Genomic DNA, 21,983 nt, shown 5'->3' on the forward strand with positions numbered 1-21,983 from the left:
TATCTATAATTCCAGCAATCTCTGTGTGTGTGTCTGTGTGTGTGTGTGTGTGTGTGTGTGTCTGTGTCTGTGTCTGTGTGTGTGTGTGTGTGTGTGTGTGTGTGTGTGTGTGTGTGTGTGTGTCTGTGTGTGTCTGTGTCTGTGTCTGTGTCTGTGTGTCTGTGTCTGTGTCTGTGTGTCTGTGTCTGTGTCTGTGTCTGTGTGTCTGTGTCTGTGTCTGTGTCTGTGTCTGTGTGTCTGTGTGTCTGTGTCTGTGTCTGTGTCTGTGTCTGTGTCTGTGTGTGTGTGTGACCGCTGTTTCTTGACAACCACTGGTCCGATCTAATTGAAACTTGCCAGGTATATTGCTGGGGACCTGAGGATGTGCCTTTTCAAGGTTTGATATTAATCGGACAAGTGGTTCCCAAGTTATGGCCATTTATTTACCAAACCAATGACAGGACATGTTACTGCATGGGCGTGGCCGATGGGGAAGAGAACCTCAGCCGCGTTCCCCATTACGGGTTACAACGTACGGACATCCGGATAGTGATGACTTACTGTATTCTAATAATTTCTCGATTTCTTCTGCACATTTATAGATAAACACAATGCCCTAATCCAGTCGTCATTTTCGAGAGCGAAGGAACGGCCTGTGTGGTTGTTTGAAAGTTAAAAAAAAAATTTCTTGGGTTTTTTTTGCACGTACTTTTTTTTGTTTTTTTTTTCTCTCCTCTTTGTGTTTTTCCTTGTGACGACATTGCGAAAAGGCAAAATACGTTGGCGCTAATTGAATAATTGGCCATTAAAACTAAATTGCGAATAATTGTAACTGTGATATGCGAACTTCCGGCCATGCACGTACAGGCACGCACGCAAGGCCACGCATGTACGGGCACGTGAGAGCGAAGGAACGGCCTGTGTGGTTGTTGTTTCTGGCTCGAAGTTTTAAAGTTTTTTATTATTATTTTTTTTTGCACGTTCAGCCACGCACGTGCGGGCACATACTAGTAAAATAGATGGTGTCAGGTTTAATGAAAACGCTGTCCCACATTGCCCTGGGAGCAAACAGAAGGCCCTGGGGGCACATAGTGATATGAGCCATGTGGGTTTTAATTGCTTTGGCAAGGACAGGCTTCTACCCACCTCTTTAATTGTGGGGGTGGAATCTGGGAAAGTCAGTTGGTGATCAGATGAGTTGGAGAACACTGAGCAGACGAGTCTTGGAGTCTGAGCTTCATGGGTGCTGTGCCAGTTGTGGTGGAGGCAGGAGCCTGGCATTTGGTGAGTGGCAGAGACTTGCAGTGCATCCCAGACTAGTGGCATCAGAAATTGTCTTGGCATGCCTCCGAGACAGTCTTGGCATGCCTCCGAGACAGTCTTGGCATGCCTCCGAGACAGTCCCCGAGTTCGCCATCATGGTGCACGAGGCCACACCATTTCCTTTTACAAACAGGGTTTTTCTTAATTTTTGATTCTCCTCTCTTCTCCCCTCATCCATCTATAGATCAACTTGATTTATGTTCATCCTGTATCAAGGGTCTGATTCTCTTGTATGTTTTCTTTTTATTTGCTGGTGTTGTTTTTTTTTGGCCTTGGAGACAAGTTTTGAGAACGTAGTTGCTCGGGGAAGAGTCGATTACATGGAGGCCCCCCTCCCTGTAAACTGCTTATGACTCAGCAGGGAAAACAATCAAAAGTGTTCAGGGCTTCTCTTCTCTTTTTTGATAACCTTAAAATTTGAATAAGAAGATTGTTATCACAAAATACTTTGGAGTCCTTTACCTCCACATGACTGAATCCACCCCCCCCCTTTTCCACTCTCCAAACCCCCCCTCTCTCCCCTCCTTCCTCCACTCTCCCTCCTCTCACTGGCCCTCCCCCTCCCTGGCTTTCCCCCTCCCTGGCTCTCTCCCTCCCCTCTTACTTCACCCCTCCCTACTTACCTCACCCTTCCTTCTCTCGCACCCCCCTCCACTTGGAAATAGAGATGGACCATTTTGACTCGTATCAAATTGAGCTCACCCACAATGTCCACCTCTGAGGATGAGGTAACCACAGTGACAATATCACTGCAGAATGATAATGGTACATAATGACAGTGATAATGGTACATCACAATAATAATGATAATGGTACATAATGATTGCTTGTCAAGCGTGAGACGGCCTGTTTTGTCATCGCTTCTGTGTTTCTTTATTTATTTACCGTTGAGCTTCAGTGTGTCTGTCCATGCCAGTGTTTATTTCTTTATTTACAATTGAGCGCCAGTGTGTCTGTCTATGCCAGTGTTTCTTTATTTATTTACCATTGAGCGCCAGTGTGTCTGTCTACGCCAGTGTTTATTTATTTATTTACCGTTGAGCGCCAGTGTGTCTGTCCATGCCAGTGTTTCTTTATTTATTTACCATTGAGCTTCAGTGTGTCTGTCTATGCCAGTGTTCATTTATTTATTTACCGTTGAGCGCCAGTGTGTCTGTCCATGCCAGTGTTTCTTTATTTATTTACCGTTGAGCGCCAGTGTGTCTGTCCATGCCAGTGTTTATTTATTTATTTACCGTTGAGCGCCAGTGTGTCTGTCTATGCCAGTGTTTATTTATTTATTTACTGTTGAGCGCCAGTGTGTCTGTCCATGCCAGTGTTTCTTTATTTATTTACCGTTGAGCACCAGTGTGTCTGTCTATGCCAGTGTTTATTTATTTATTTACCGTTGAGTGCCAGTGTGTCTGTCTATGCCAGTGCTTATTTATTGATTTACCGTTGAGTGCCAGTGTGTCTGTCTATGCCAGTGTTTATTTATTGATTTACCGTTGAGCGCCAGTGTGTCTGTCTATGCCAGTGTTTATTTATTTATTTACTGTTGAGCGCCAGTGTGTCTGTCCATGCCAGTGTTTCTTTATTTATTTACCGTTGAGCACCAGTGTGTCTGTCTATGCCAGTGTTTATTTATTTATTTACCGTTGAGTGCCAGTGTGTCTGTCTATGCCAGTGTTTATTTATTTATTTACCGTTGAGCGCCAGTGTGTCTGTCTATGCCAGTGTTTATTTATTTATTTACTGTTGAGCGCCAGTGTGTCTGTCCATGCCAGTGTTTCTTTATTTATTTACCGTTGAGCACCAGTGTGTCTGTCTATGCCAGTGTTTATTTATTTATTTACTGTTGAGCGCCAGTGTGTCTGTCCATGCCAGTGTTTCTTTATTTATTTACCGTTGAGCACCAATGTGTCTGTCTATGCCAGTGTTTATTTATTTATTTACCGTTGAGCGCCAGTGTGTCTGTCTATGCCATAACGTTTTTGTTTTTTTCTGAGCTTTTGTCATCAAATCTTCAACAAACCTTTATTACGAGAACACGGAGAACACAAATGAATAAAATGTACGAATATATGTCAATAATATGTTTTTGACTGTTGTTTTCATCAAGTATATTTCGAGTACAAATCCGACGTGGACAGGCTTTGTATTTTGGGATGCTTTCTAGTTTCTAGTTATCATCATCATTTTAGTCTTTTGTTGTTAAATTAATGAGCAACAAGCAATTTGTGAGTCTGCCTTCTTGCTCCATTGTTGTGACATGAAAGGCCATATATCACGTGAACTTGGAGGCCACATTACTGTTTTTTGGTCTTTAAACGTCCAATCAGGTCACTCGGTTATAATGTTGCGGCGAAATTTCCCGGCATGACTGTGGTCTATTAAGACCTAGACACATTACAATACTTTTGTTCCGCGGAAAGACCTGTTCCATTGTTGTTAGCAAATGTATATTGGATTGAGATTGAATTCTGAATTCAGCCTGCTGATTGCATCATTACTAACACAAGGCTGCGGTGCTGATGAAGTGCCCCCACACTTTCGGGGAGGAATTTGTCATTTGTTGAGGGTTCTGGCAATAAAGCACATCCTCTAGTGTTCGCAGAAGACAGTGGGATCTTTAATGTCCACCGACTAATGCCAGTTGACGTGATACCAAGTGTTTTCCATTCGTCTGAAGGACAGACAACACACAGACACACACACACACACACACACACACACACACACACACACACACACACACACACACACACACACACACACACACACACACACATTGATGTACCCCACCCCCACCATTGAACAAAGAGATGCACCAAAAACTTGTATAGAGGCCATTTCGGTCGCCATGCCTGTGCTGCATCAGTACGCAGGTGGACGTGTATAAACAGCAAAGTTATTTACATTTACAGGAAAAAAATAATCAGCTTTCTCAAAAAACTGATGTCTATAAAATGGACAAGTTACATTTAGGTAAACGGGATCCAATCAGGATGAATGTGGTCTCCATTTTGCATCGTATTTACAAGATAATGCAGGTTACATCTCCGTGTTAAACACGAAGTGAAATTTCATCTGAAATCCAACAGGTGGTGGTGGTGGTGCGGCATCTCGGAACTCAACTCCCTTCATTGGAGAGGGAGCACACAAACACAATAAACAGATGCGCCACAACTGGTTTGAAATGTAGATGCCAATTTCAGCGCAAAACTAGTGGCATGCATTGGCGGCACAAGACAGTAAAAGTAAAATTTGCTGTGAATAGAAGAACCTGCCTTTCACATCACGAGAGATAATACTGGTTTAGAGCACAAGATTCCACAAAACCTCGGACAGGCAGATGTGAAGTGACAGCACTTGGCCATAGGGGAGAGCAGTACTTCATTGAGCAAGGGACAAAGACCTTGAAGGATGTGAGCAGTTGTGATTTTACAAAAAATAATAATTACTTGGAACACAGATGATGCCCGGTCTCCGGCTGGTGTTGGAGGTCAGATTTGCTATATCATCTGCTAAGGAGAGGTCTTAGCTGATGGTGAACCGAGAAGTTCAAGATTCTGAACCTCTTCCAGTGGCTGACCATGGAGAATGTTTTTTTTTTGCACACATAGTTGAGGCACGTTGAAGAGCTATGTTACTAGTACCTACACTGAACGGATCAGGATGGAATAGGACAAAAGGAACCGTACAGAGAGAGAGGGGGGGGGGAAACACCAACAGCAGATTTGAAAGCAAAGATAGAGGCAGACTTCGTACAAACAATGGGTGTGGGGAGGAATGCATGGCGGAAGAGGATGCATGGGGTAGAAAAGATGCATGCAGAAGGAAACTCTCAGGAGGGAAAAATGAGAATTTGGAAGGAGGGCTTGGGGTGATTGAGAGGTGGGGGGGAGGGGGTTTAACAAAGGAAGGAAAGATCATAGTTTTGGATTGAGGATGATTTGAGATGGTGGAGAACAGCCGTCTTGAGGACCTGGAGAGAAGAATGAGATTAAAGAGAATGTGGAAGTTGTTTCCACAGGCAGGAAAAAGATGAACAAATGAGTGGAGGTGCGCAGTGATACTGGATTCAGGTAGTTTCACCAGAAGGTGGTTGATGATGGACCGTGTGTCAGTGTGTGCCCTTCAGAAACCTAGGGGAGACAAAGCACAGCAAGAGTAGAGGGTGCAAGACCAGAAAGGAGGTGGGAGAAGACAGAGACCACTAACCTGTCTGTGATGATGAAATGATTGGCCCTTGGACTCAGCTTTATCACGGGAGATTCCAATAATCCTGAAGGCCTTAGTTTCCACGGCGTCAAACTGAGCAAGATGCGAGGCAGGGGAGCCATTCCAAAGGGGGGAGCAGTACTCCATCAAGCTGTGGATGAAGGCCTTGTAGGTGAGTAAGAGGTCAGGTGTGCCAAGGAAGGACTTTGTATGATGGAGGATGCCCAGTCTGCAGTCTACTTTGTAATGCGGTTTTCCTGGGAAAGATAATGGCTGATCGTGATATCCAGGCGTTTGAATGACTGAACTTCCTCAAGAGGATTAATAAAGTATATAGTGGGGAGGGTGGGGGTGGGTGGGAGTGTGGGGGTTGCCAGCCTATCCTTTCGGAGAGAGATAGTGAGGAGCATGAGATTTGTCAGGATTAAAAGTCATATTCTAAGTGTTTGATCGGCTTGTGATTTTTTTCAAAGTCTGAAGAGAGGGAAGAGGCTCCAAAATTCCTGTCTGAAGGATGAGGGACGTCACGGCAGAGGGTGGAATCATCAACAAATAGATAAAGAGTATTTTTCAAAGATTTGGAGAGATCAATTATGAAGATCAGGAATACGACTGGGTCCAGAATACTGCCTTGGTGCACTCCAGCCTTGACACGGAGAGGACGTTAAAGGATTCCATTAAGTGTCACACGTTGGCTACGAGAGTCGAGGAAGTCAGTTAGCCATGCATGGAGTTGGTCTTGGATGACATAGGCAGAGCATTTGGAGAGTCATGCGGGATGCCAGACTGTGTCAAAAGCACAAGATATGTCCAAAGAGATTGCCCTAATGTCATGTTTGACATTGTTGGGTGAGTCGAAGCAGCATGTCCAAGGTGGAGTGACTTGGTCTGAAACCGAGTTAGTGATCCACGACGAGGTTGTTGGTGAAAAGTAAGGATTTTATATCAACTGCGATGATGGATTGCTGATGATTGGAAGTAAGCTGATATACCTGTCATTGAGTGGATCAGTTTTTGCACCTTTTTATGTAATGCAGTGATGTTGGTGGATTAGATCGACAGGTGGTTTCACTTGCTGATCTTCTGAAGCTGAAGCAAGCGAGTGAAATTTGCCAGGATTGGAAGACATGTTCCATTTATGAGACCAGTAAATCCTGTGCAAAACCAAACAAACAAACAGACAGAAAGGGGTGAAAACAATCACCTCCTTCACCTTTGGTAGCGAAGGTAAAAATGAAACAATTGATGATAGACATAAAGATAAATTAAAGAGGTGATGAAAACACACAAAGCCAAATGAGAAAAGTAATAAAACACACAAAGCTGACGTGAAACAATAATGACACACCCAAAGTCGATATAAAACAAGTGATGAAAAAAAAAAACAAAACCAATTGGAAACAAGTGATATTTCAATTCCTGATAGAGCCACAACAAAGGAAACTAGAGCGAAGTCGATTGCACGTCATCGCAAATCCCCACTCTTCTGATGAAAAGCAAAGTTGAAAGTTGGTAAAACGTTCCGCCAGGAATGATGCAATACCAACTTTGGAGTTAATTTTTTTTAAATCCCGTTTTGACCCCGAAGACCCCACATGAACCGGGGGTCAAATCCAAAATAATTGTTGCATATTCATAACCACCAAGTTTAATGAATTTCTACACAAACGTTTAGGAGGAGATAGTGTGACGGAGGGACAGACAGACAGACAGATAGACACGGAGCCGATTACAATAACCGCCATTTTTTTTTCCAAAAAGCATTGAGATAACAAACATGGGAACAAGACGAATCATTTAACAACCCAGAGCCTCACCACGAACATAGACCGCATTGGATCTGAAAATGAACTGTCTACGTGTCCCAGAATTCACTCCGGAAAAAAAAAAATTAACATTATATTTAAAGTTGACAACATTTTCATCACTTTTTTTTTTAAACTTTTTTTGACGTTCCGAAGTGATTTCTGGGACAACCTGAAGCTGGAAGTAAATCTGCGTGAAAATGCACAATCGCACAAAGAGCGATTACAATAACCTTTACTGACCCTTCAGGAACGGGGCGAGGATAATGCAAATGTCAAAGTCTCACTTCATCACAGACAATGGAAGTAGGTGTCGGTGACAAAAAAAAAAACAAAGAAAGGAGTATTAAAAAAAATAAAGTTTTCAACAGAAGACAAACTCAATCCCTTTACCTTGACTCCTCGTGGGGTTGTGAAGCTCAAACCCGGTGGTGAGACACAGGGCAAACATCGCACTAATTACGGTCATGCCCATGATGGCTGGAGTGAACCAAGCGGGGTATTGAGGGGGAAAGGAGTGTGTCCGGCACTTTATATACAACAGGAACGACCTGACATGGGACAAACCGCAGTGACCACAGCTCAGACTGCTCTCGTGCAATGCACAGTTGTGCGGTGCACGGCCTCTGTGCTTTGGGACAACAACAATGACCAAAAAAAAAAAAAAAAACCTCTGTGGATCCTCCTTTTGTAGGTCCAGGTTGAATTGTCTACGAACATGTTTGTGTCAACTATTGCTAAACAGCCATGCAGATATTACTTTACTTTTTACTCATTTATTTACTGATTTACGTACTACGCATACTGATTTATGCCCTTGAAATTCGTGCTGAAGTGCACCACTAATATCCTTGTTCTGTATGGGATTCATGTACAAACTCCACCAAGAGGCGAAGCCCAATATATGTACTTTCACAAAAAAAATTATATTTCATGTATCTTTCATTTTGGAATAGTGTTTCATTTTTACCATAAACGAGAGTGTTGTTAAACAAGTGCAAAACACCTCGTTTGGACTGTAAAAAGAAAGGCACACTCATTGGGGTGGTGGGAGCAGAGTGGTTTGGTTGTTGGGAGATCAGGGAGTGGTGAACCTCACGTTATATTTTCCTCTAATTTTGCTGATAATCTGGTTTTCAATTGTGGCTGCAAGTCCTTTAATTAGCTTGAATCAGTTGCATTTTCCTCCTCTTATATATTTGTAAGGGATTACTATTTTGTTAATAGTTTTCTTTTCATAGTTTACGGACAACGTGTGCATACAAAAAAAAAAAGACAACACATTATAACTCACGGTCGTCATCGTCAATGGTACGTGTGAGACCCACAGAGGGCTTGCACTATGGACCACAACCCAAAATGGCTGTAGTGCCAGTAAAGGATTGGCACCACCGATGTACAGCTAGACACGGATGGATGGAGTTATTATTTGGTTCGTGAGTTTACGCAACTCGCCTCACGGTGCCTGCGAAAGATAAGAGCTGCGAGCCTCGGACAACAAACACGAGTCCGCGGTGAAACCCTGCACTTACCCATTTATCCCCCACACCCTGCACCGACACTGATAATCCCACCATGGGGTTATTGGCACTTCTTGCAATGTACATACAATGTGAGGAATTCCTCCTCCAAAGGAAAAGGCACTCAGTACTCGGCGGATAGTCAAGGGACTCTGCAGATTCAATCACAAACCCACTCTTTGGTGTTTTACTCATGTTTCCTTGATGACATGGAGAGACCTCAACAAAAGACCAGAAACACAGAAACTATAGATTTTTTGTGGCAGAACCTAAAAAAATTGTTTATCAATTCCTATAATTCTGCAAGTGATGGTCTGAGGTCCATAATATGACATTCAATCCAATTATGTCACATGCTCATCCCAAACTTATACAATCCAACACACGGTGGTGGACGAAGCTGGAAGTGTCATTTACATTGCAAGTTTGGGGGCGAGGGAGAGTGCTGTACAAAGGGGACAAAATAAACACGGCATTGAAAAGAGAAGGAATGTGTCCAGAGCTTGGGAACATGACCTATATAACATGGAAAAGACCATGAGTTTTTAAAGTTAACAAAAGTACAAAACAAAGTTAGATTGGCACAAGTTGAGTGCATAGTCTTGCCTTGCTTGCTCATTCTGGACAAAATACGATCGTTAACTGAACACGCTACTATTGTGGCCATAAACCCATAGCATCCATTGACCCTATAATGTCACATACATTGCCATTATCTGTAGCTTTATTGATTATTGATTGATTATTCAGATATTTATGAACACTTTTTTTTGCACATTTAGGCTGAATTGCTCAACGAAGATGAAAATCAAAAAAAAATTCAAACTATATTCTCCATTGTTGGTCGATCATACGTATAACGTTTCACATCGATCTGTTAAGCGGTTCTGGAGAAGAAGGTTTTAAAAGTTTTTATTTTCAATCCAATATGGGCACCAGACCTCGTGGACAAAGACGTCATAAATGAATTCTTCCATTTCGTACATTGTACATCAGATATGTGAAGTTTTAGATTTTTTTGTGAAACGATTTCGATTTGACCAATTATGGCTGGAATACCACTTTGTCGATGACATTGCCATGATCACCCTATATACCGCATGAGGAGTTAATTACATTTCCCGAGTTTCATTTTTTTTTTTTCGTTGAGCGGTTTCGGAGAAAAAAAGATGTCCAATTTTTGCCTTTAATCCACTATGGCTGCCATACCATATGACCTATGTCGTTAGAGTTATCAATGAAATATTCTCCTTCAGGAGTCCATCCTCAATTTCAAATTTCACATCGATCAGAAAAGCGGTTGCAGAGAATTTTTTTTTTAAGCAAAAATATAAAGACATAGACATAGACACGCTCGCTCACGTTGCAATAGTCTCGCAACCCATCTGAGGCGAGACTAATAAAAGTGCATTTATGACTCACAGCTGGTACATTTGAATTGATTGTTTTCCTTTCAGTTTGATCCTATCAGCTTCATAACACTTTAGCGGCAATGTACAGGGTGTTTCAAAAGTCTGGAATCATAGGAAATATTTTAAAATTTCTTTCCTTTATTTAAGATGGTCTTCGACGGATAGAGTGCCCCCACCCCCAGGTAGTCCCGATGTAATGCCACTTGACTTTTTTTCTTTGGGGAAACCTGAAATCAGTGGTTTATACCACTAGACCGACCACATACAATCGAATATCTTAACAATGAAATCATCATAAACTAATGTGCTAAAATCGACGTGTCAATGTTAACAAATGTTTAAAAAGAACTTACATGAACGAACTGATATGTATGTGTATGCACATCAGCTGCTCGCAATTTGAACAATTATTATAATACAATTGCAAAATAAATATCCCGATGAATGTGGACTTTTGAAACACCCTTTAAAATGAAATCTACAAACTTTTATAAACAGAATAAAATGGAGACATTTAATTTTTAAAAGCCCCTTTAACGAAATTACAAGTTTCATGAACATACTGTTTGCAATGCCGTTCCTGACTTTTTGATGGCAATACATCTGCCATTGTTAAAACAAAATGATTCTTTTAAAACACAATTAATACTGTAACTACGGAGTTCACGAAACAACTTACCCCCACGCAGTCTTGAGAAAAGGGACATGGGAAAGGTCTTTTAAACCTTTTCTTGTTGCTTGTCCGAACACAATATAAACTTCCTTCGAGCCGGGATTTTGTCGGAATCTTGATCTTCCCCAACACTGAGAGCGCAAGTGGCAAATCTGATTGGCAAGATGGTGTAAAATGGAATAATATTTTGTCCAAATACTGCAAAACTGTAGGTTTTTTGGAAATGCCAACAAAGCGATTTGTGTTAGTTATACAGTGGAGTGTTCAAATGTACAGTTGAATTAAAATAAAATAAAGGTTTTAAAACTGCAGGAAAAAAAAAACTTTTTCGGAAGTTTACCGCCATTGATGTACCGTCGACACCACCCTATTTAACACGTTACATTTCGTTATTCGTGCCTGTTGTTCGTGTCCTTTATGACGTCCCAAAAACAATGAGTTTTCTGTTTGGAATGGTTTTCAATTTTGTTAGACAGACAGGCACACAGACAGACTGAAGCAATAGCTTTACTCCTCTGTACGCATACTCGCTTGGGACGAGATTCCGTACAATTTGCCAAATTCAGAGCCAAAGTACTGCGAAACTGCAGGTTCTTGTTCCGATTCATGTTCTACAGTCTTGCAACTATAACCTTCAATTGCAATTAAGTCGTTCCTTGATCATAGATTGACGTCTGTAGACAGCCAAACAGAGAGACAAAGTGAACAATTGCTTAACCCTGCTTTGTACATGGTCTAATAAGTGACAATGGAATTACAAAGCAATTTACAGGAGTTAAAAAGAAAATCCGCACAGATATGAAACGAACGACGGCTTTTTGAGATCGAGTAGGATGCAACATCGATCAGGGAACTGTTACAAATGCTAATGGTGCGTATTGGCTGAGATTGAAGAGCAGGCAGGAACGAAGACAGAACGGAGTGAAGTGAAGATTGATTTATGGAAGTTAGTTTTTGAGCCCTCTGTTAACTTAATTATGCAAATGTGGCAGAGATTTTGCCCCTCTTTCTCCTCCTCCACCAGCTTCACCTCATTCTCCACCTGACCTCCTTCACCACCTCCAACAAGCACATATCCTCTGCAATTGTTCAATTTCAGGCAAATCAGAAAGAAATATCCATCCTATAAAAATATATCATCTCCAATAACAGCAGAATGTGAGACAGGATGAGAGTATCAAACAAATATACAGATACAAAAACGACTACAACTACTACTTGAACAACTCTAATTCACTTCACCAGAATTGAATAATTTTTTCCTTGTGGCTCACCCAACATGTCCACCAAGTTTCATCCGAATCCGTCCATAACTTTTTGAGATATCCTGTACACAAACAGACAAACAGACAGCAACGGGTGAAAACATAACCTCCATCACCTTCGGTAGTGGAGGTAATAAATTCAAGAAGTGCCTGTTTATGTGTTTGTTCGACTTCTCTGCACTCCTGACCCACTGGATGGAATGAGTTGAAAACCGGTAGTTGTACAGGTTGAGTCACAAAAATGTAACTCTTTTTAATTGTTTATTAAGGCCTCAGTCACATTTGCTCTACGGCGAGGATACGGCGGCCGTACGCCCTCTGAATTGACAGAAACGTGCGGCGGCCGCAGAGAAACTGAGGTGGCCTCAGGGTGGCCACCTCACATGATGGTATATACATAAGCACATCATTTGGTTTCGCGATGCGATCAAAGATAGCCAACTGGGGGCCATTTTAGTTGTAAAAGAAAAAACCCAATGTTGAACACGTCATCAACGATTTCTCGGACGTGCATTTTCCGATCTTGTTATTATTATTATTATTATTATTATTATTATTATTATTATTATTATTATTATTTTACCGACGAAGATGAAATGTTTTTTTCAAGTTGGATACATTTTTGTGACACCATATACTTTGGGGTGTACACGGAAAGGTTTTTAGAGTTCAGACGATAAAAAACACTCGTAATTCAGGGTGGGGGAGGATTCCAATTCTCTCGATGTAAATTTGTATCGTATAGCACTGTTCCCCATGGCGGAGTGGCGTGATGTATCACAAGTCATACTAAAATAACTAATTCTGGTCATGTCAGGCCAGATTACATCTATGACCTGCTACAGGTACCATGTAAACCTGTACTAACCTGTTCCATGGTCGGGTTGTCGGTGACTAAACCGTCTCCCCCACCAGGTTTTCTGGTGAGGAGGATGTTTGGATATGGACACCCAGCAGGATTAAAAACAAAACCTGTCAAAGGGCAGAGGAGCTCCTTGTGAGCCAACGGCCATCCATATCTAGTGCCCAACTGTGTCTGCGGACGTCCTCCTGCAGTTGGGTCACTTCTTATTAGGAGGTTGGTGGCAGGATTTGAACTCCGGCCACCGTAAAACCCTTCATTCCGCAAAACGAAAAAACGCAAAAAAATCTGAAAACCCACTCCGTGGGAGTACCTCCTGTGCAGCTTCCCTTCGCATGGCAGCTCACCGGATGACGGGATTGGGGCAAAGCCTTCGGGACCCCCAATCTTTGATAATAGGAGGGAAACTACGGGGTAACATCCCTGGGTCAGATTGCGGGAGAGTGTGTCGGAGTGGTGCTGAGGTGTCGTCCACTGGACGGCGGTCTCCTTGGGTTAACCTGAGGCGGTCCCTTCGGGTGGGTGCCTGGAATGTCCTATCCCGAAGAGAGGATGATCACCTGTCTCTGTTATCATCTGAGCTCAAGCGTTTGGACATCGGGATTGCAGCTCTCTCTGAGGTTCGGAGACCGGATTGCGGCGAGATAATGGTGGGTGGTTACACCTACTATTGGTCTGGTCGCTCTGATGGTTACCATACCCAAGGAGTTGCTGTAGCTGTGTCCAATAAGCTGACCCCAATGATAATTGAGGTAACACCGGTCAACGAGCATATTTTGAGACCAAGGATTCTTCACTCCTTAGGTGTCATTTCCCTGGTCTCTGTTTATGCTCCGACTGAGGCGAGTGATCTCACCGTGAAGGACACATTCTACGCCACACTCGAGTCTGTGGTTGATCAGTGCCCCAGACGAGATACACTTCTAGTCTTGGGGGATTTCAATGTATCGACTGGAACTGATAGGGATGGTTATGAGACATGTGTTGGTCCCCATGGGTCAGGAACTATGAAGCAGAATAGCACTAAGTTCCTTGACTTTGCAAGAAGTCATGGACTCAGGGTGGCTGGTTCATGGTTTCAGCGCCCACAAGCTCATCGCTGGACTTGGTATTCCAACGCTGGCGGTGCGGCAAAGGAGATTGACCATGTCCTCGTTGATGGTTGCTGGAGGATGATCCAGAACTGCAGGGTCTACCAGAGTGCTCAGTTCCTCAATACTGACCACAGCCTTGTTGTAGCAACCCTTACGTTGCACCTTAAATCCAGGAGAATGGTACCATCCCAGCCTCGGCTGGATGTTCGCAAGCTCAAGGATGAGAGGGTAGCTGAGGAGTTTGTGAACAAGCTGAGTTGAGATTTGGGGGTCTGGGTGCTTTGGGAGGTCCTGAAGAGTTGTGGAGTGCCTTCAAGACCACCGTCCTTGAAGTTGCCGGTGGATGTCTTGGAACTCACCGAAGGGCAAAGAAGAATTTTGTTTCTCAAAGGACACTGGATACCATTGACCAGAGTCACAGGGCCAGGCTGAATGGCAGAGCTGAGCTGTTTAGGGAGCTGAGGTGTAAAACTGTACGTGCGCTAAGGGTGGACAAGGAGGCCTATATGCAAGGAATCTGTGAGGGGGTAGAGCATCACCTGTGGTCAGGTGATTCTCGTCATGCTTACAGGGGAATTCGCACATTACGTTCATCCAAGCCCATCCCTCGGTGTACTGCAGTTAGAGCAGAGGGTGGTAGGCTCTTGACAGAGCAGTGTGAAGGGAAGGCCCGCTGTGCCGGTTACTGTGAGCGGTTGTACCAGGCTGATCCACCAGCTGTCGAATTGGATGTCAATGGTGTAACAATCCCTGTTGCTGACCCTCCAATCAACTGTGGTCCAACTTCGCTTGTGCAAACACGGGCTGTGGTGAACCGGTTGAAATGGGGTGAAGCTCCAGGGATCTGTGGCATCCAAGCTGAACTTCTCAAGGCTGGTGGAAATGCTGTACTCATGTCATTGCATGCAGTTCTGTGCTCTACTTGCAACACAGGCATCTTTCCAAATGACTGGAAGAGGGGCCTTGTTGTCCCACTTTGGAAATGGAAGGGTGATCGCCAAGATTGCAACAACTTCAGAGGGGTGACGCTGCTCTCAGTGCCGGGCAAGGTCTTTGCTCGGATAATTCTTGATAGGGTTCGCCGCCATCAGCTTGAGCACCAGTGTCCAGAGCAGTCAGGCTTTACACCAAAAAGGTCAACGATTGACCGTATCCTTGCTCTTCGTGTCCTCACCGAACGCCGATGAGAGTTTCGGCAGGGGCTGCTTGCAGCTTATGTTGATCTCTGTAAAGCGTTCGATTCAGTGAATCGGGATGTCCTCTGGAGGATTCTTGGTCTTCGTGGGGTGCCACCAAAACTGATCGATCTGATGTCTGAACTCTACTCTGGGACTAAGAGTGCTGTGAGATGTGGTTGTACCATCTTTGACTTATTTCCAGTTGTTACTGGAGTTCGTTAGGGGTGTGTACTGGCCCCCACACTTTTCAGCACTTGTATGGACTGGATTCTAGAGAGGATGTTGGAGAGATCAAGTTGCGGTGCATCGTTTGGGAATGTCAAGATCTCTGACCTTGATTTTGCAGATGATGCAGTCATCTTTGTGGAGGCTTGAGACATCCTTTTGGGGGCCCTCGAGGTGCTGAATGAGGGGTCGGAGCCGCTGGGATTACGGGTTTCTTGGGTCAAAACTAAGATCCAGGTTTTCAATGACATCTTGGATGCTGCTGTCCTGTCTGTGCCTGTCTGTGGTGAGGATGTTGAGGTCGTGGAGAGATTCACTTACCTTGGCAGTGATATTCATGTCTCTGCTGGCTGAGTCAGAGGTCAATAGATGTCTGGGTCGGGCCTGGGGAGTCATGGATTCACTGGATCATGGGGTGTGGCGCTGCCGGTACCTGTGCGGGAGGACGAAAGTCCGAGTCTTCAGGTCCTTGGTGCTTCCAGTCTTGCTCTATGAATGCGAGACTTGGACTCTGACCAAGGATCTGAGACGGAGACTTAATTATTTGGGTGCCAGGTCTCTTCGGAGAATCCTTGGCTATCGCTGGTCAGACTTTGTGTCTAACGAGCGGTTGCTGAGAGAGACTCAAATGAGATTTGTTACCTGCATAGTCCGTGAGTGTCAGCTGCGGCTGTATGGACATGCGGCTCGTTTTCCTGACGTTGATCCTGCTTACCAGATTCTCTCAGCGAGGGAGTCTCGTGAGTGGAGGCCAATGGACCGACCACGTGACTCGTGTTTGCAGCAAGTTGACCATCATCTCAAGGAGATGGGGATGGGCTGGGCATCTGCTTGGGTGATGGCCAGACGGAGGCCCCTGGAGTACCGGCGGAAAGTGGACGCAGCGACGCGCTGCTCTGGCGCATGCTCCCATACCTGACCTGACCTGATGTACATTTATATCATATAGCACTGTTCTCCATGGGGGAGTGGCGTGATGTATCACAACTCGTAATAAAATAACTAATTCTGGGGGAATTGACCAATCTGTAAGGATGTTTTCTTTGCGAGTGAACAAAAAAAATAATTGGTGAAGTAATATATCAACAATAATGATTGGTGCACATGTAATTCTCCAAAACCAACTCTCCCCTGCTCTATGTATTCAGCCTGAACTCTTCCCAATATAATTGTAGAAACTCTGAATATGCACCTTTGATGTAGTAAAAGGCACCTTAAAATTCATCAATATAATATTCCAGCGAATGACGTCAGACCTGCCGCTGTGTTGCAGCCAACTTCCTCTGTCTGGTGGCATTGTATCACCATCAGCCAATGAAATTTAAGTTTTCTACCCAACAACACATTTTTAGCTTTTCCGTTTGAAGCTATAATTATTTGCAAAAAGTTAAAATGTATGAATGTTTCAGCAACTCTTTTCTTGTGTTGGTTTGAGTTTAGAGCAGTATGATCTGTTATATAATGGGAACCGCGGTTTTCGTCCGTGCGTTCAGCTGGCTCCCGTTTCCGGCGACCGCTTCCACTGCGTTTGAGAAGCTGCTGATTGGTTATTTTGAATTTTTATTTCACTTTTCTTGATCCGATATAGTCAGTCACTTCAACCTCCCTTCCAGTAATCTTTAACATCAACATTAACTTCTGGAATAAAGCAAATTTAATACAGATCTTCATGAAGTAACACATCATTTAAAACAGATATATTTCTCTCTTTTTAGACAAATCCAACCTCCGCCACCCAATGTTGCACCACCATTTCACGCGAAACGGTTTCAGTAGTTCAGAGCTTTGGCTTTGAGTGAAACCAAAAGTTCACCACAATTAACCTTTTTTTAAATCCATTAAATAATTTGAATTGATAGATTAACAGAAACTTTTCCCGTCACCGGGTACGGGTACTTTTGCAGGTTTGCTTGGGGAAATTGAAAAGTCAACCCAAAAAGTGTTGACTGACACCGCCAGCATTCGAGAGCAGGAAGATCACTTTTCATCAGAAGGTCATGAGTGAGCCTCATTGGTGCATTAACAATTCTATTAAGACATTCAAAAATTGACAAACCATAGGACGAGTGATGAGCTACCTTACTTACAATCCAAGTCCTTGATACTGCTGCTGTCACAGTAAGACTTGAACCCACAATCTCATGGACGCCTCTAATGTACTTTGTTCTTATCACAAGGCCCACATGCCCTTCTCTTCCAGTTGCTTTGTTTCGTTTCCTGTTTATTTTTTTTAAACATTAATCCAAGGCTCATAGTGAAGCTTGTACATAAATCACATGCGAGACAAAGACGGAAGTAGATATTCGTGTACTTATACATGGGTAACTCGGACATTAGAAGACAATGGGCAAGCCAACACGTTATAAAGGACTTTAACCTGGATTCCAGACATCATGCACTGGGGGTTCCAGATGAGAACACAACACAAACAAGCTAACCAAAAAAAAAAAAAAAAAATATATAATAATAATAATAATAATAATAATAGCAGAATTATCTTATTGTGTATTATATTGCTGGCTGAATTTACTCATTCATTACTGATTACATACCAATTATATATTTGAAGTCATTATATCATTTTGTGATGGGTGCATAACAGGAAACCGTTTTATGTGTACAAAATGTATCATCATGGTGGAGCAAGATGACAAATGGTATAGGGCAACACATCAACGATGGAACAGTAAGACGCGTGCAAATGGAAGGAGATGAGTGAACAGGAGGAGGAGAGATAAAACGAAAGGAAACATGGAACCTTGAAAATTGATGCAAAGACGTTGGGGAGGGTCAATAAGGATACAAATTATCCCAGGTGAGGGTGGAGGATGCCCTGAGATGGTGTTACACTGCCAACTTACAAGGAAATACAAGGAAAAATCGACACAGGAGGAGGGCAATAGGCTCATCATACCTGTGCCCATGTCCACACACACACACACACACACACACACACACACACACACACACACACACACACACACACACACACACACACACACACACACACACACACACACACACACACACACACACACCTGACCCCAAACCAATCACCCAAATCACGAGGACAATAACCCTCTTCGACACCAACCCCATCAGTATGACTGAAAACCCAATCCAACCTGACATACACGACCAGTCAAAAGTTTGAGAACACCCCCATTTTTCCAGTTTTTACTGAAATTTAAGCAGTTTAATGTTTCAATGTACTCTGAAATTAAAGCACAGAACAAATAAACAACTGCAGATAAAAAGGAAATCATGGAATCGTTTTGTTGACAAAATTTAATCTAAATGTTCGACTCATCAAAGTAGCCACCTTTTGCAGATACGAGACATTTTCACAAAAGCGGGTCAGGTAACGGTAAAGACTGTCCGATAATTTTTATCAAGAATATATTGCCCAGTCAGTCCAGAGACCTCATGGTGATCCTGCGTTGCTGACATCATTTGAACATTTTTCTAGGCCTTAAAAGGGGTTCAAGCACTATTTCGAGAATATCAATGAAAGTTGATTTTTGAGTTTGTTCTTTACCGTTACCTGACCCGGTTTTGTGAAAATGTCCCATATAACAGCCGAACATACTCGTGGCATTCCTTCTCCAATGGAAATCAAATATTGTTCAGAAAGTTCTTCCCAACACTGTTGCAGAAGTTCCCACAAATGTGTTGTGCTTGTAGGTTGCTTTGCTTTCACCCTTCTGTCCAGTTCATCAAAAACTGGCTCGATGGGGTTTAAGTCTGGAGACTGTGCTGGCCATTCCATGATTTGAAGCCTACGGTCTTGTTGTTTTTTTCTAAGGTTGTTCTGACTTAGCCTGGTGGTATGTTTTGGGTCGTTATCTTGCTGTAGGATGAACCCCCTGACCAACTAGGCATAGACCAGAGGGTATTGAATGGCACTGCAAAATGCTGTGGTCGCCCTTTTGGTTCAGGGTGCCAGTCACTCTGTGCAAGTCCCCGACTCTGGATCCAGCATTCGAGCCCCAAATCATCACGCTTCCTCCTCCATGTTTGACAGTGGGTGTCACACACTGAGGAACCATCTTTTCACCTACTCGACGGCGCACAAAACCCTGCGTGATGAACCGAAGATTTCAAATTTTGATTCATCGGTCCATAAGACCTTCTTCCAGTTTTCAGTAGTCCACTGGTGGTGCTTCATGACCCAAGCAAGCCTCTTTTTCTTATTTTGCCATCTTAGCAATGGCTTTCTTACTGCCACGTGACCTGTCAAACCTGCAGCTCAAAGTCTTCTCATCATAGTTGAAACTGAGACTTCCTTACTTCGACCAGTGTTAAGCTGTGCTTGAAGCTGCTGTCCTGTGAGCCACCAATCACGCAAGCTGTTGACTCTCAAACTTGTCTTCTGATTGTGTTGTGGCTCTGGTTCTGCCAGACCTCTTCTTGGCAGAGTTTTTTCCAGTTCCCAAATGCCTTTTTATGGTGTAGGAAACTGTACTCACTGACACCTTGGATTACTTTGCAATTTCTCCAAGGGAAAGACCTACACTTTTAAGGGTTATTATGGTCTGTCTGTCGTACTTTGTTAATTGTCTTTTTCTCACCATTATGATAGCAATATACTACTTCCTGCAGTGCAATATTGTCCAAATAATGCTTCAGAGATTGAAGCAACACAGTCTGTTCCAACACTGCTTTAATACAGACAGAGGGTTTGTAACTAATCAACAAAAGTTGGGACACCTGTAGGAATTGTTTGCATCAACTTCGAAGGCTTCATTAACTTCCATTGCTGCAGAACAGCTGCAGTTGCTCACCCATTACTTGTTCCCCGAAAAGGGCCTTTTTTAACAACTCTGAAATATACATTATTTTTCAGTTTTTCGTAAACTAAACTTTTTTTAACCTCTGGCAGTTTACCATTTGGCTTTGTACCATTTCAGGTTATTCACTCGACTTGAACTGCTTAAATTTCAGTAAAAACTGGAAAAATGGGGGTGTTCTAAAACTTTTGACTGGTAGTGTACACTCTATGGGACAAGGAAGGTGAGCAGTGGGGGGAGGGTAGTGGCAAAGATGTACATCACATTTCCGACGTCAACGATCACAACATATGGTGATTTTGGGGGAGGTGAGGAAAGTTAGGTGAGGATTGCATTAAAACACAAATGACATGAAGCACTGTTGAAAAAACACCCACCAGAGAATCAATATCTCAAGATACCAAGACAGCACAACACGCGCACAATGTCCACAGATCACCCAATTCAATTGCGGTCCATCCTCAATTTCTGTCCATGTCCCTGTCTCCACTGGTTTTAGGTCGATATCCAATTCCATTTTGAACTTATACACTGTGCCTGCAGCTTGTGAAAGTGCAGCTCCAACTTTCACAAGGAAGACCATTCCATCCATATATGACTGTCCGTGTGAAACACCCCCACCTTACTACTATGTGTTAACTCTTCTCTTATTTGCTCTGAAGCTATGCCGCCGAGTCCTGTCACTGTCAAATCTGGTAAGTAGTTTTCCTGCATCAATTTTATCAATTCCCTTGACCATTTTAAACATTTTAGTGACATGCTGTTATAATTGCCTCCTTTCTGATAGTATAAAAAGTCCAGCCTCCCTCACCTGTTCTGAAATTTAACTATTCTAACTATTCTATAAGTCTATATGTTTGTTTGTTTTCTTAGCATGCTTCTTTTGAATGTGCATGTGTGTTTAACCACTTGCCAATTGTTTTTGCAAATAAAAAAAGTAAATGATGCGATTTACAGAATGAGCATTTATTTGTCTGCCTTGCAGATTTGAAGACATACACCTTATAGCTTCAGTTACAAAAAGCAGGCAATTGTGTAAGTAAACAACATATTATTCTGACCTTCCTCAAGTTGAGCAACACAATGAAATGCAAATAAAAATATAAATATGAAACTCTGTGGCACAATTCTCTAAAATGCAATCTGACATGAGTTAGCCACATAATACAAAAAAAACAAAAACTTATCTTGTTCCAGAACCAGGAAGAAAATGTGACAATAGAATAAATACTTTTAAAACTTCAAATAATAAAAATAACCAAAGTGACTCTTCCGACCATGTGGTAACAACAAAAGAAGGGAAGCACCCGAGAGGGTTCAGGCCTCCTCCGCTGAACAGTCGATGCCGGCGTAGGTGAAGTTCTCAAAAAGCGCGGTGTTTACGTATGCCTGTTAATGACATGATCATTGCTTATTACACCAAAAAGCACAGAAAAATATTCCCAAACAAAGCTCTCAGGATGTTACATAACAAGCAACATTTATAAGTATGATGACGCTTTCCTTGAACAGTCACCTATTGAAAGCAGCCAAAGTTCAAATCATGGAGCAATTTGTTTTCTTTAATCAAAAAAAAAAATAATCACCTGAAACATGTGATGCAGCCCATTATGACCTCACAATGTGTGTGTGTGTGTGTGTGTGTGTGTGTGTG

The 21,983-nt window shown here is 42.9% G+C and overlaps 2 protein-coding genes across 5 annotated transcripts in view; both read right to left on the minus strand.

Moving 5' to 3' along the window:
- Nucleotides 1-7,829, minus strand: part of LOC147024171 (uncharacterized) — a 44,880-nt gene extending 37,051 nt beyond the window's left edge. Inside the window, exon 1 of the mRNA XM_085883821.1 lies at nt 7,704-7,829. Coding sequence (XP_085739947.1) covers nt 7,704-7,785 — 82 coding nt within the window. The 5' untranslated portion in view covers nt 7,786-7,829. The remainder of the gene's footprint in view (nt 1-7,703) is intronic.
- A 13,450-nt stretch (nt 7,830-21,279) lies between these two features.
- Nucleotides 21,280-21,983, minus strand: part of LOC147024172 (tyrosine-protein kinase receptor Tie-1-like) — a 145,113-nt gene continuing 144,409 nt past the window's right edge. For all 4 annotated transcript variants that reach the window (XM_085883826.1, XM_085883827.1, XM_085883825.1 and 1 more), the window contains exon 23: nt 21,280-21,718. In XM_085883826.1, the coding sequence (XP_085739952.1) occupies nt 21,647-21,718 (72 nt within the window). In that variant the 3' untranslated portion in view covers nt 21,280-21,646. The remainder of the gene's footprint in view (nt 21,719-21,983) is intronic.

Source organism: Eptatretus burgeri, chromosome 6, assembly GCF_056783735.1.
Source record: "Eptatretus burgeri isolate ZD-2024b chromosome 6, Ebu_testis_v1, whole genome shotgun sequence".
Taxonomy (NCBI): Eukaryota; Metazoa; Chordata; class Myxini; order Myxiniformes; family Myxinidae; genus Eptatretus; species Eptatretus burgeri.